Source organism: Otolemur garnettii, unplaced genomic scaffold (assembly GCF_000181295.1).
Source record: "Otolemur garnettii isolate 467f Iridium unplaced genomic scaffold, OtoGar3 scaffold00062, whole genome shotgun sequence".
Classification (NCBI taxonomy): Eukaryota; Metazoa; Chordata; class Mammalia; order Primates; family Galagidae; genus Otolemur; species Otolemur garnettii.
Window position 1 is genome coordinate 382,892 of NW_003852457.1, and position 14,931 is coordinate 397,822.

The window sequence follows — 14,931 nt, forward strand, 5'->3', positions numbered from 1 at the left end:
CAGGTTGAAGTATAGATGTGAGCGTCAGTGTGCTCTGGTTGGAGTATTGATGTCTCAGTATGCTCAGGTTGAAGTATAGATGTGAGCGTCAGTGTGCTCAGGTTGAAGTATACCACCTTGCGCCTTGTTTTCTACTTGTCACATCTGTTCTTTTTTTCTATCACTCCTTTCCTGTCCTTTTCATAAACCTTTTTCTTCCAAACATTTGACTGTATAACTATCCAGGTAGAGACGTCAGTGATGCTGAGGCTCAACTACCTGCACCACTGTCCTCCTTCTTGTCACTGTCCTCCCCTCAGTCTCTGTACACACTGCCTCTGCCTACTAGCCCCAGGGTGAGCAGCGGCAAACCCAGCGGAGCTACAGAGGGTCTCACTGGCCCAGAGCTGACAGCCACGAAATACAGCCCTTGACTCTCAGGGAAAGACCCAGAGTTGGGGAGATTTACTCTTGTCCATCACCAAAGTAAGGTAAGTTTATCCTGTCCTTCACCGCAGGATTCTTCCTGAAGGGACAGGGGCTCCTGACACATCTCAGCACCACCAACCTCAGGTCCCCCTTCTGACACCTTGGAAAGCAGCTGGAAGGAAAGCAGCTCTTGAAATCCTCTCAGAGAAAACTGCTCCTGAGTCCTTGGAAACAGGAGCATGTGTGCCCTGCAACCTCCACTTTGCTGTGTGTACCAGAGCTAGAGGACCTCATGTGTAGTGGGGAGAATGCTCCCACGTCACAGTGTCCTGAGGTGATGACGCTCCCCATATCATGGTGTCCCAAGGGGATGATGTTTCCACATCACGGGTGTCCTGAGGGGATGACCATGCTCCCCACATCACGGGGATCCTGAGTTGAAGACGCTCCCCACGTCACAGGTGTCCCAAGGGGATGATGCTTCCACATCACGGGTGTGTGAGGATCACACACAATACGCTAGTGCACCTGACTAAGCCAGCACACAAGTGGGAGCAGTAGGAGTGTCCTGTGCTCCTGACGACCACAGGTAGGGGTGGGCAGTTAAGACAACAGAAATTTATTTGCTCACAGTTCTGGAGGCCAGAAGTCCTAAGGTGTTGGCAGGACCACGACCCCTGTGAAGGCTCTGAGGGAGGACCCGTCTTGTGTCTTTGCAGCAGCCTTGGTGTGTGGCGGCATCACTGTCTGCCTCCGTCTTGGTGTGGCCTCTTGCGCTCCTTCCTAGGACACTTGTCATTGAATTTTTTTGGCCAGGGCTGGGTTTGAACCCACCACCTCTGGCATATGAGGCCAGCGCCCTACTCCTTTGAGCCATAGGCGCCACCCCACTTGTCTTTGAATTTAGGGTGCACCCTAAATCCAGGAGATCTCATCTCCAGATCCTTAACTACAACTACAAAGACCCTTTTTCCAAATAAGGTCATGTTCAAGGTCAGGGCTTAGGAAAGGGATGTATCTCCTGAGGGCCACCCATTCAACCCACTGCAGTAGCTGTCACAGTTTTATTTCTTTTCCTTAATATTTTCATGGGAGCCCAGCAAGCAGCCCAGGATGGGACATTCTCGAAGCTGTTCCTGGGTGCCTGGTAATGGACTAGCTGTTTACTGTGCCCTTAAATCCCCACACCAGCTCTGTAAAGAGGAGCCACCCTGTCCTACGGGGATTCAGGTACGTGGCCAGGTCCTCAGCAAGGCCTAGACCAGGCCCTGGTACATCTGCCATGCCCAGGCCTCTAGCTGCCTCTGTGTCCCAAGGTGCAGAAACCCAGAGCTACTCCCATCCTGTGCATGGCCAGGGTCAGGCCACAGCTCCACAGCTGCAGTGTGGGTGAGAGAAATGGTCCTGTGTGTGTGTCTCTGCCTCACTGTTGGGTGCAAGAAAAACTAACAGCAACTGTCTGCGGGCCACTCTGCCGGCCTCCCTGCAGCTTACAACACGTGTCCCTCATCTTCCCAAGGAATCCTCGAGACATGGACAAAAGTCATGCACTTTTATTCAGATGTCATAGTCACTGGGTTTATTCAGATGTCACAGTCACTGGGAATCCTGGCAGCCGGAATTGTGACAGGATTCTAAGGGTGCCATTTGATAACAGCCCATGTGTACACATCTTCCATGAACAACCGGTCAAAACGTTAGTGGTTGTTCATCTTCACAGCTGACCAACACAGGGCCAGCCCCAGCGAGAGCTGCCCTTTCCACTCTCTGAAACACCAAGAGAGTGGAATTAAAATATATTTGTTTCTGGTTCAAGATAAACACTTTTTTGTGCCAATTTAATTCAGAGTCCTAATGCTGAGGCATGGAAGGCATCACTGTCTGTTTAGTGAACGTGAACTCCAGCTCCCTTGGTCCTTTCCCGGACAAAGCATTCAGGCTGGGATCTCTCCAAAGCACAGATGGGGAAATGAAGGATCAAAGTGCCCTCCCGTTTCAGTAAGGACAGAACCTGCCTTGGCTCCAGCCCGTTCACCTCATTTATACAAACGACCATTGCCTAGAAACGCTGGTGTTTCTGCATTGGTTGTTTCAAACACAGTAAAATAAGATCTTAGAAAGTACCACTGTGGGTAAACGAAATGAAAAGTCTGCATTAAAATAACTTGATTGGTGCTTAGAGCAAAATAAGAGCAAACTCAGAACATGCTGGACTTGCCAGGAGCTCTTCCACTGCTTAGCTGGATAAAGTGAGGAAAGTGGACATCAGCGCTTCCTGAAAGAATTTATTATCCACAAGCTGAAAATACCTGGTTACACATGGATTGTCATTAAATAATTTATGAATGTATCTTGATACACTTTTATTGTGAGTATTCATATGTTTACAAAAGCAAAAGTAAACCTTTCACCCTTTGGTGCTGGCCCAGTCCTGAGGGGCATAGCAGCTGTTCCCCACACTGTCCCCAGGATGCCCCAAGAAGTGAAGGGTTACATAAAGCCAGACCTGGGGGGAAGTCTCAGTGATGTGGATTCTCCACGATTAAGGCCCCACAGAGGCTGGGGTCCACGCTTTCATCTAGGGCACCCCAAGTACCCAGAAGCTGGCCCTGTGCCTGCCCGACCCTCTGCGACCCACAGGGTGAGCAGGCTCAGGCACTGAGTCCTAGAGACTCTGGGTGGAGGGTCCAGCATGGGAATGGCTCCATAGGGGCAGGCCACATGCCCCCACAACACGCTGCCAGGCACGTGCTCCCTCCACAACCAGCCAAGACCTTCCTTGCAGAACATTTAAGGAATGTAGTCTTGATACTATAGTAAAAATGTGCAAAGGGTCTGGTTTGCAAACATTTAGTTATTTGCAGCTAGTATCTTTTCAGTTAAATATTAAGCATTATATACATACAACACGCACACGAGCTGCAAATGGGACTGAAAAGCACACCGGTACCTGATGTCTTTCCTAGAAAACCAAATCCCACATGCTATTTTATGATGGAACCTTTCATGGTCTTTGGTAAGAAGAAAGGTGTCTTTGGAGAGTCTCACTTTATCATCATGGCTGGAGTGTGCAGCGGCACCATCACAGCTCACTGCAAACTCAAACTTCTAGACTCAAGCAATCCAGCTGCCTCAGCCACCCAAGTAGCTGGGATGTAGAGATGGGATCTCGCTCTTGCTTAGAATGGTCTCAAACTCCTAGTCTCCAGTGATCCTCCTGCCTCAGAGGATGACAGAGCACTGGGATTACAGGTGTGAGCCACTGCACCAGGCCTCTGGGTCTCTTCATTATAAACATTTTCATATTAAAAAGAAGCCATGTATGGTAGCACATGCCTGTAGTCCCAGCTGCTCAAGAGGCTGAGCGGGGAGGCTTAAGCCCCAGAGCTTGAATCCAGCCTGGGCAGCACAGCAAGATCCTGTCTCTAAAAAAGGAGAAAGATCCCAGGCAGAGCTCTCCTGTGCTGACCTAACCCCTGTGTGGACACACCTGACCACAGCCTTGTCATCTTCCCTGGGTGGGGGTCACCTGCTCTGACAGGGGACAGACCATAAAGTGGTAATGGTAAAATACTCCAGGGACAAGGTGTCCGCGGGAGGCCAGAGGGCTCTGTCTCCCTGGTGATTAGGAAGGACCAGGTGAGTGAATAAGGAGCTACAGGAAGGACAGGACTGGAGGCATGAAGGTCACATGTGATTCAGCCGCACTGCTGGTCCCTGGTTGTGGGTTCTGGAACCTTGTAGACAGCACAGGAGGTAGCTTCTCAGCAGAGGTCATCGCAAATGAGGAGTGCTCTTCCCTGAGGAACCCAGCGTCCCTCTCTTGGTGCAGTCTGACCACAGAGCAGGATTATCCCGAGAGAGGGTGTGTGGTGGCTGCTCATCACAGCCAAGCAGGGGATGTGCTCCGCGGGGCGTGCTTCACCTCCTGGGGAACGCAGGGCATGTGACACAGGACGTGCTTCACCTCTTCTCACTCCGTCGGGGCACCTGCCCCTGGGAAGCTCCAGACAGCAGGCGAGAAGCCCACGGTCCTCATTCACAGAACATGTTCACCTTGTCTACTCGACCTTCCAGATGGCGATCTTGCCCTCATCCCCACCTGACCCGCTCAGCACGTATCTGTCCTCGGCAGAGCACAGGGTCCTCACAGCATCTGCGTGTGCCACCAGCTCCTTCTCAACACACCTCGTCTCGGCATCGATCACATAGATCTTCCCTTTGGGCTTCCCCTGAGACAGCCCTCTGCTGCCCACCCAGATCTGCCAGGGAGAGACAGGAGAAGGCGTCAGCGGGAAGGGCCCCCAGGTGCTGGTGTTCTACCTGGTGTCCTGGGTGGCCACGCGTACCCTGAAACCCATGTCCTTCGTGGACAGGGCCAGTGCTGGCTGAGAGGCAGGGGCCACCTGGTGGGCACAGAGGACCATTCTCAGGCCTTAAAACCTAAGGGCCAAGTGACCCTAGTTAACAATACTGGCCATACCCAGAAACCTGAGATGCCTGATAAATGTGGGGCCAAGGACTCCTGGGGAGCAGGAAGCTGCCCGGTGATGTAGGAGGCAGGAGAGAGGGGGCTCCCCCTACCTGCTTCTTCACCCTGATCATGCAGCTGACATCAGAGCAGTCTTGCAGGGGCACCCTCTGGGGGTCCTGGGCCAGGTCCTTCAGACTCCAAATGTAAACCTCACTGCGCCCTGCACAGGCCGCCCACAGCTGCTCCTGCTGAAAGGGAAATGGCACGTGGCCACAGGCTGCAGTGGCACAGGGCCCCGGAGTGCGGGGACACAGACCCTGCAGGTACCTCGGGGAGGAGCTGGAAGGCCAGGAAAGGTGAGGTCATCTCCTTACGGTTCTCCTCAATCTTCACCTCCTGACGAAGAAAGCCACTGGTGGTCACAGCCAGGATGCTGTTACCTGCACCTGCAGGACAAAGAAGCCAGTCAATGCAAACCCAGGGACCAGCGACCCCTGTGATGGGCGCTGGCAGGGAGTTGGCATTCGTGCCAGGCCTGCCCCACCACACCTGTGACGCTCCCTCACCACCATGCCACGCTAAAGCACGTGGGGCCGTGAACCTCCTATCACTGGTGAAGAAACCACGAGACCCAGCCCCCTCTCCAGGCCCCGTGCAAGCTGGTAAGAGGCGCAGCAGCTGGCAGCTTCCCACCACTTGCAGCCAAAGCTGGTCTTGACCCCGTCAGAGGCTGTTAGAACCCAAGGCCCTAATACCTTTGCCGCTAGAGCCCGGCTGTGTCTGTTTTAAGGGTTTCTCTGGGTCTGTTTATTCATCACTCAAATAGAATGTTCTGAGACAAGGAGTTCCCAAACCTGTGAGCACGACCAGCCATCTGCCGAAGGCTGCGGTCTAAGGACGGGTTGCAGGGTCACCTTCCTCTCTCCTGCTATCACTGCATGCATCCCTCCACCCCCACCCCAGGGGCTAGGGCCAGCATCAGCCCCCAGGAGCCACATCCAGACCTTGACAGAGGAGCCGATTCACAAGCAGAAAGGCCCCAGGGAGCACCAGTGCCAAGAGGCAGAGGGCGTCTGGATGGCTGCAGGAGGTATGCAGCCTGGAGACACTGCACAGGCTTTACTTGGCTGCAGGGGCATGGGACTCAGGCTCCCCTGGCACTCAGCTTGATCCAAGGAATGGCCCCTCGGTCTTTGGTAGCCTGATGGCTCTGAAGCTAAGTTGGTCTACATTCTGCCTGCCTGCTTCTCAGTCTGGCTAAATGTTGCTTTTCCTGAGACCCAGCATCACACAGAAGCCTTCACCCATGTAGGCGGCATCCAGGGGGACTGATGGACGGGCCCTCCCAGATGCCACTGGACCTTGGGTCCACTGGCCTATGGGGCTCCTCCTTGGTGGCTAGACCACTGGTTCTCAAAGTACTCCTGGCTCTTCACCAACATGCTGATATGTGCCAGTGCTGCCTGGGCCCTAGGGCTGGAACTCGGACCAGGACCCTGGTCAGGGACATGCAGGAGCCTGCTGCACACGGAGGGCCAGGGGGAGCAGATGTGAGCAGGACAAATCACTGTCCCCGAGGTGGGCCTGGAGAGGGCAGGGCAGGGGCAGGGGAACAGTGTGGGTGAGGCGAGCAGGGAGGGTGGCAGGTCTCGGGCTGGCCTGTGTGCTGGGCTGAGCGTGGCAGCTGCAGGGAGGTCACCCTTACTCTGCTGATTCACTTTTCACCTCTTCAAAGCTTTGGTCCTATCCTGTGTCCTCTTTCATAGCCAGGCTGGTACCTCTGGGGCTCAGTGCCCATGCCACTGAGTTTGAGTCCTGGGTCCTTATCATTAGCACTTCACATTCATTGTGCACTTGGAGGCTGACAGCCCTTCCTGACCCTTAGTGTCCTCAGGATAGGAAGGGTGGTATTTACATCTCACTTTTCAAACAAATAGATGCCAAGAGGGTGAGGGGCCAGCCCACAGTAACCATGGATCTGGTGGCCAAGCGTGGATCAAGCCACACAGCGAGCACCCAGTGGGCAGGCAGACAGGAGCCTCTGGCAGGGCGAGCGCCCAGTGGGCAGGCAGACAGGAGCCTCTGGCAGGGTGACTGGTAAGGAGCCCACTTCCCTTCTAGACAATGTCGCAAGCATTCAGCCTTCTGAGCAACAGTCAAGCTCAGTGGTGCCGGGGGGTGCTGCCCACCCCAGACTCTGGGGAAGACATGAAGGTCTGAAGTAGTGTCGGCAGACTGGACAGGAAAGCCCAGAACCACCACCCACCCTGGCCCCATCGGCTCCGTCAGGCTGCGCCATGGCACCCACAGATACCTGGATGGAGCTAAGACTACGGCGTGACCCAAGTATCCGAACCCACGGCATCTGATGTGGGAACAGAATCGCTGCTTCTTATCCTTGGCTAGGTGAGTTCACAACACTTTGGGAGCAAACATTCTCCTTTACCTGGAGAAACCCTACTTTCCTCTTGTACTTTTCTCAGTGACACACAGGGAAACTCCTTATTGTATTAAGTTGAAAAATAAAAGGGATTCTACCCTTAAAGTGAGGCTGTCCATCCCTCTGTACAATCAGTAGGAGCCTTCCAGCCCAAGGTCTGGTCAGCAGTGTTGGTCACAGTGCACCCACAGGTGGGCACACCCCCCACAAATGAAAGCATACCCACACACACACCTGACACCCACTGGAGACCAACGGAAATGGAGGAGGCCCAACCCTTGCAGGAAAGGAAGCAGACATGGGCAGCTGTGCAGGGCCCGGCCTCTCCCCAGGCTCTGTCCCCTTCTCTGTGGGCTGCTGGGGAGTAGATGTTCCACAGCACGTGGCTGAGGGGCCAACTTAATGCTGACAATGTGTCTAGAAATGGGGGGGGGAATATCCTCAAAGTGAGGAGCCCCCAAATATACGTATATGCATCAATTTTTCTCAACTCTTGAGCTGATTCCTAAACTGCATATGAATAGCATAAAGCAGTAGCTGGAACATTTAGGAGCTGAGAAGACATTTCAGAGTTCCCAAGTATAAAAAACAAACTTACTAAACCTAATGGGAAAGACAGATTTGGTACAACGCCCCACGCTCAGCACTGGACAGATCATCCAGAGGGAGAATCACACAGAGACGCCAGAGTCAAAGCACACAGCAGACCTGACTGACACTTAGAGAGCATCTCACCACCCCTTGCAGCACAGACCATATCTCAGGGGCTAAGACTGAGGTAACAAACAAATCTCAACAATTTTTTTTTTTTTTTGAGACAGAGCCTCAAGCTGTCCCCCTGGGCAGAGTGCTGTGGCATCACAGCTCACAGCAACCTCCAACTCCTGGGCTCAAGCGATTCTCCTGCCTCCGCCTCCCATGTAGCTGAGACATCACACGTCCACCACAATGCCCGGTTATTGTTGGTTGCAGCTGTCACTGTTGTTTGGCGGGCCCAGGCTGGATTCGAACCTGCCAGCTCAGGTGTATATGGCTGGCGCCTTAGCTGCTTGAGCCACAGGCGCCGAGCTGAGTCTCAACAAATTTTAAAATTTGTTTAAAGTAGAAGTCACATCCAGCATCTTTTCTGATCACAGAGGAAAAAAAGTAGACATCAGAAAAAAGAGGAACCTCAGGAACTACACAGACACATGGAAATTAACACGCTCCTGAATGGCCAATGGAGCAACGAACAAATTAAGAAGAAAATGAAGAAATGTCTTGAAACAAAGGAAAATGGAAACACAACACACCAGAATCTGTGGGATACGAGGAAAGGCCATAGCAATAAATGCTACGGCAGATAAACAGCCTGACAACGCCCCGCAAGGAACTGGAGAGGTAAGAACAGATCAAAATTAGCAGAAGGGCAGAAATAACAAAGAGCAGAACAAATGAAACGAGACTAAGAGAACACAGAAGGCCAAGGAAACCCAAAGTCAGTTTTTTTGAAAGATAAACAAAATCAATGAGCCTTTTCCTAGACTAATAAAAAAAAGAGAGCAAAATAAACAAAAGCAGGACTGAGAAAGCAGATGTAACAACTGAGCCCACAGGAACTCACATGTCAACACACTAAACGGAGCAGGAATGGTACATTCCTGGACACACAACCTGCCAGGATGGAACAGGACAAAGGAGGAAATCTCCACAGTCCAACAAGTCATGACCGCAGAGCTGCTTCCCGGCAGAAGCAGCCCAGCTCCTGAGGGCTCCACTGCTGAACTCTACACGACATTTCAAGAAAAACTCAAACTACTCCCAAAAAATTAAAGAGGAGGGAATACTTCCAAAATCATTCTACAAGGTCAGCATCACCCTGATCTCAAAACCAGACAAAGAAAACTACACACCAACATCTCTGATCAACATTGGCGCAAAGACTCTTAAGGGCAAACAAGTTCAGCAACATATTAAAAAGACCACCTGTGGCCAGGCACTGTGGCTCACTCCTGTAATCAATCCCAGCACTTTGGAAGGTCAAGGCAAGAGGATCACTTGAGGCCAGGAGTTCAAGAGCAGCCTGGAAATGTTGAGATCCCATCTCTAAAAAAGTAAAAAAATTAGCCAGGCATGGTAGTTGCTTAAGCTCGGCGTTTGAGGTTACAGTGAGCTATGACCATCGCTGTCCTCTAGTCCGGGTGACAGAGCAAAACACCGTCTTTCTTCATGGATACAAGAGGACCGCTTGAGCCTAAGAGTCCCAGGTTGCTGTGAGCTGTGATGACACCACAGCACTCTAACCAGGGCAAGTGAGTGAGACTCTGTCTCAAAGTCCATTTATAGAAAGTTCTGGGAAAAGCCAATTCACTGTGATGGAACTAGGAGCAATCGTAACCCTTTGAGTGGTGGGGGCGGGGGCACTGCCTGGAACGGGCCATGGGGAACTTTGAGCTGTGCTGGGCTACTGTGTCTGTCAGCTGGCTTGATGGCTGTCCACCATGAACAGCGGTCCGTCTGCTTGGTTTGCAAATCTTACTATGTGTAAACTATGCTTCCATGAAAAAATGTTGGTGCCCATCATGATATAGGACAGGTGGTGCCCCAGCCAGCTCAGCCGAGCTGGGTTGGAGGACCCTCTGCCTCCGCCTTGGTGGCGGCAGCCAACAGAAAAACCAGTGGGCTGGAGCATAGGCAAGAGGGGGGAGCCTCTCTCCCCCACTGGAGGCTCCAGTAGCCAAAGGGACTGGACAACTGCTGGGGAGACGACTCCTTCCCTTTACACTTATGACTAAATACGGAACTCCCATTTCCTATGCCTAAGTCAATTTCATGTACGTTTCCTAGGCCTCAATTCCGTGAATGGACTGTGCCCATTCATAAGTACATTCATTCACCTTGCCCCAGCGGAAGGGACTGTGTCCATTCATTAGTACAGTCATTCACCCTGCCTCAGCAGAAGGGACTGTGCCCATTCATTAGTACATTCATTCACCTTGCCCCAGCGGAAGGGACTGTGCCTATTCATTAGTACAGTCATTCACCTTGCCCCAGAGGAAGGGACTGTGTCCATTCATTAGTACATTCATTCCCCTTGCCCCAGCAGAAGGGACTGTGTCCATTCATTAGTACATTCATTCACCCTGCCCCAGCGGTAGGGACTGTGTCCATTCATTAGTACATTCATTCACCTTGCCCCAGCGGAAGGGACTGTGTCCATTCATTAGTACAGTCATTCACCCTGCCCCAGCAGAAGGGACTGTGCCCATTCATCAGTACATTCATTCACCTTGCCCCCAGGGGAAGGGACTGTGTCCATTCATTTCCTGGCCTCATACAGAAGGAAGCCATGCACCTATATATACCGCTAAACGGAAAGAGCTTTTCTCTCCCGACTAGGATTTTCTCTCCCTACCAGAAATTTTAGTGGTTTTGTATTCTTTTCTGTAAATAAATTTTGTCTTGTTACTGATCCTGTGATTAGTCAATTCATTCCTCGAATCGCCGAGACCAAGAACCTGAAATCCAGTATCACTCACTCACATAACCTGGCACATGCCAAGAAGGACTCAAAGCACAAGCATATTCTGTGCTCGGAAACATCCCAAAACACAGCATGTGCCACCAAGGGGACCGCCTGTCACTCCCTGGCAAAATGCCTACCCGGGTCCCGTGGCTAGGCCCCAGGTCTGCACTGGGGCACAGACATAACCACAAGGCGACAGGACCACTGAGGGAGAAGCAGCCAACTCTGGGTACCTGGGCCAGGGGCACCCCAGGGCAGAGAAAGCAAAGTGAGGACAGGAGCAGCTAGCACACCACAGTAGACAGGCATGCCACTGGCCAAGGGGTAGGGCAGGGTGGGGCAGTCTTGGGGCAGCCCTGCAGACCAGCAGGCTCAGTGGAGGAAAGGTTGCTGCCCAGCTCAGAAGAGGAAACTGTTTAAAATCAAAGTGGAAATGGGCACAGAGCAGAAGCTGGGAGGCTCTGGCTTTCACCTGGCATCCTTTCCCTGAGCAGGGAGTCACCTGTTCATGGGACCCCCAGGACTTACAGCACCACAGGCGGCCACTGTGCAGTCTGATGGACGTGAGGCCTCCGCACGGCAGCTGGAATCGGCTGGTCACCCGCAGGGTGCTCACGTTCCATGCCAGCACCGTCCCATCCAGGCTGCATGAATAAACCTCCCTGGGGGAGCAGAAGGTGTGCACACACTTAATCCAGGCTGTAAATACATTCCAGCCCTTCACTGGGAAAGAGCAAAGTTACCTTGAGACAGTAACAAACTTGAACATTCTACAAATGGGGCTGAAACAAGGCTTTGTTAAAATGTAACTGACTGGGCAGAAAAAGGCAGGCTTCCCAGGATGCCCACCTCTCCCTGGGTGTTTGTTATAGGCCTGATGAGGTGATAGCACTCAGGACACAATGCCACCATTAACTGAAATCAGCCGCACCTATGGACCCACTCACAAAGGGGCCAGGGATGGCCAGGGCACTCCTTGGTACTCAAGGTCACCACCAGTGCTGGCCACAAATGAGGGGGCTGCGTGGGCCAGTCAGCACCACACACATCCCTCCACCTCCTGAGTTCCATTCACTTGCAGACTGGCACTTCATATCCCTGGAACACGGATACGAGGGCCCGGCACGAGGGAGAAGGGGGGAAAAGCAGTGGTCCCCACCCCACACCCAGGGCTGGGGTTGTCTGTCCCAAGTGGGTGGCCTGGGACCTGCTCCCACTGAGCCCCTGCTCCCTCCACATTGGAAGGAGATCCTGCTATGTGCTGGGGCTGCTGTGAGGAGATCCTGCTATGTGCTGGGGCTGTGTGCTGCTGGGGCCGCTGTGGGCTGGGGCCGCTGTGTGCTGGGCCCACTAGTTCTGGGGCTGCTCTGTGCTGACCACGGGCTAAGCACAGGGTTAGGCAGAGCAGGGCAGGCAGTGACCCTAGGGTGTGGTGAAGACTGTGAAGGAGGTAACTGTCGTGAGTTAGACTTTACCCTCGAAAAGAGACACATTAGTGTCCTGAACCCCAGGACTTCAGAACAGGATTTGGAGATAGGCCCTTCTACTAGGGAGAGATCCAAGTGAAAATGAGGTCATCAAGGTGGGCCGTGCCCCTGGTGTCCTTCCATTCAGGGGCATTGGGCGCAGACAGACAGGTGCAGAGGGAGAAGGCTGTGAGAACACAGGGTTGGATCTGTCCACAAGGTAAGGGACACCAGGGATTTCAAAGGCCACCAGGCGTCAGGAGTGAGGAGGGTCCACCCTGAGCTCCCCACACCCTGCTTTGGGTCTTGTGGCCTCCAGAACTGTGCAGGTGTCAGTTCCTCAGGCACGGAGCTCTGTTACTGCAGCCCTAGGACACTCACACAAAGTGAACCGTCAGAAGGTGCTAAGTGCTCAGACACAGCAGGAGGGCAGGGGGCAGGGGCTGGTGAAGGTTTGTCATGCGGAATTTGGATGGGCCAGAGAGAGAAACACCTCAGCTCTTCTGGGGACATGCAAAAGCAGGCATGTAGGGGGCCAGGCCCCACCTGGATGGAGTGAGAGGGTGTAGGAGGCCCTGGCCAGTGGGCCGGACCTCAGCTCTACATCAGCAACCCCAGGGTTCTGTAGTTCAAATCTCTCGTTTCCCCAGATGACTCCTTTCTGAGCAGGCTGGGGCTGGAGGCAGAGCCAGGGATGAATGAGCACACTTATGTGATAAGTTCACATTTGCCTTTGTGGCCTTCAGAGCCACCTGTTCCTCAAGGCCCAGGCGAGCTAGGGAGGGCAGGACAGAGTCGGTATGCCAGCTGGTGGGTTTTAACATGAAAGTACTTGGCCGGCCAGGCACAGTGGCTCACATTCCATCTCTACAAAAAACAAATAAAAAAAAACCAGCTGGGGGTGGTGCCTGTGGCTCAGTGAGTAGGGCACCGGCCCAATATACTGAGGGTGGTGGGTTCAAACCAGGCCCCAGCCAAACTGCAATTAAAAAAAAAAAAAGAGCCACGCGTTGTGGTGGGTGCCTGGAGTCCCAGCTACTTGGAAGGCTGAGGCAAGAGAATTGCCTAAGCCCAGGAGTTGGAGGTTGCTGTGAGCTGTATGATGCCATGGCACTCTACTGAGGGTGATAAAGTGAGACTCTGTCTCTACAGAAAAAAAAAAAAAACAAAAAAACTAGCTGGGTGTGGTAGCAGGTGCCTCTAGTTCTAGCTACTCGGGAGGCTAAGGCTGGAGGATGAGTCGAGCCCAGAAGTTAGGGGTACAGTGGGCTGTGATCACACCACTACACTCTAGCCCAGGTGACAGAGCATCAGAGAAAAGAAAGAAGGAAGAGAAAAAATTAGGGTACTTGGACTCAAGACCATCACCTGGAAGTCTGAAGAAAGGTGGCCGTCACAGCACCCTGCTGCTGGCCTGGCAGGCCTGGCTGGGCGGTACGAGGCACCCACATCAGTCTCGGCCAGAGGCCACTGGCCTGTGAGTGTCTTTTAGTGGGGAGGGGAATGCAATGACATTTTACGATGGAGGCAACACTGAAAGCCAAGGACAGCTCACACAGCCGGACTTCTGACACCACAAATGGTGTATCTCTCAGGAGGAGGTGACCTTCCTGGGCTGCCACTGGCCACCACTCCCCGGGATGACCTTTCCCACCACACTCACAGGAGAAACACACCTCTCTGAGAAGTGGACCAAGACCAGCACTGGGCTGTCCTCATTGCAGCCCTGCACCCTGCATCACTCTGCACCCCTGCCCGGCCCCTTTGGGCACAAGCCTTTGGGAACCCCACCCTCAGCCAACCCCTACCCCACCCGAGAGCTGGACGCTTTCTTCTCCCCAGCAGGGCCCGCCGCACCTGGGCACCGTCTGTGTACTGGGCACCAGGAGGCCCGTGACGCTGGAGCGGTGATCCGTGAGCTGCTTGTTGCACGACATGCTGTGGACGTTGATGATGTAGATGACAGAGTCCTCTGAGCCCATCCACACCTGGCTCTGCTCCACCATCGCCATGCAGTTCTAACGGAGGCCAAGGGACAATTAGAGTGGGGGTTCCTCCCTCCATCTCTGTTCTGTTCTATAAATTTGCCACAATGCTGAATTACCAAATACTGACCTAGGGCACCCAGTAGACAGACAGCTTAGAGTTACAGTGTTTTCTTCAGTCAACTGGTACAAAACCTTGCTTTGTGTGTGCTTCTGTTTTAAAGACTCCTTATTTGTTTTTATTATTTTAGAGCTGGGGTCTGGCTCTGCCACCCAGGCTAGAGTTCAATGGCACAATCATACTAGCTCTTGGGCTCAAGTGGTCCTCCTGCCCAGGCCTCCCAAAGCTCTAGGATTGCAGGGTGAGCTGTCGCACCCAGCCAGGACACCTCATCTACATACATACTGTCAACTCACTGACATGGAACCCACAGCCAAAAGCACCGTCGCTCCTGCTGAGACCACCACAGCCTCCCTATATTTAAGACACCAGACAGCAGCTTGGCACTCTGCTTAGGATAGGGTGACCAGATTTTGACATCGGTAAGGCAGGACAACATGGCCGGGAGGTGGGGGGGGGCAGGGCAGGGGCAGGGCAGGGCCGGACAACATTGCAAACTTTGATAAGCAGTTCTTTTTTTTTTTTTTTTTTT

At 53.1% G+C, this 14,931-nt stretch overlaps 1 protein-coding gene across 1 annotated transcript in view; it reads right to left on the reverse strand.

Moving 5' to 3' along the window:
- Positions 1 to 3,699: 3,699 nt before the first annotated feature.
- The window catches only part of DENND3 (DENN domain containing 3), a 76,237-nt gene continuing 65,005 nt past the window's right edge, over positions 3,700 to 14,931 (reverse strand). Inside the window, exons 19-23 of the mRNA XM_012806995.2 lie at positions 14,151 to 14,311; positions 11,356 to 11,489; positions 5,210 to 5,328; positions 4,993 to 5,130; positions 3,700 to 4,670 (exon numbers count right to left, since the gene is read on the reverse strand). Coding sequence (XP_012662449.1) covers positions 4,470 to 4,670; positions 4,993 to 5,130; positions 5,210 to 5,328; positions 11,356 to 11,489; positions 14,151 to 14,311 — 753 coding nt within the window. The 3' untranslated portion in view covers positions 3,700 to 4,469. The remainder of the gene's footprint in view (positions 4,671 to 4,992; positions 5,131 to 5,209; positions 5,329 to 11,355; positions 11,490 to 14,150; positions 14,312 to 14,931) is intronic.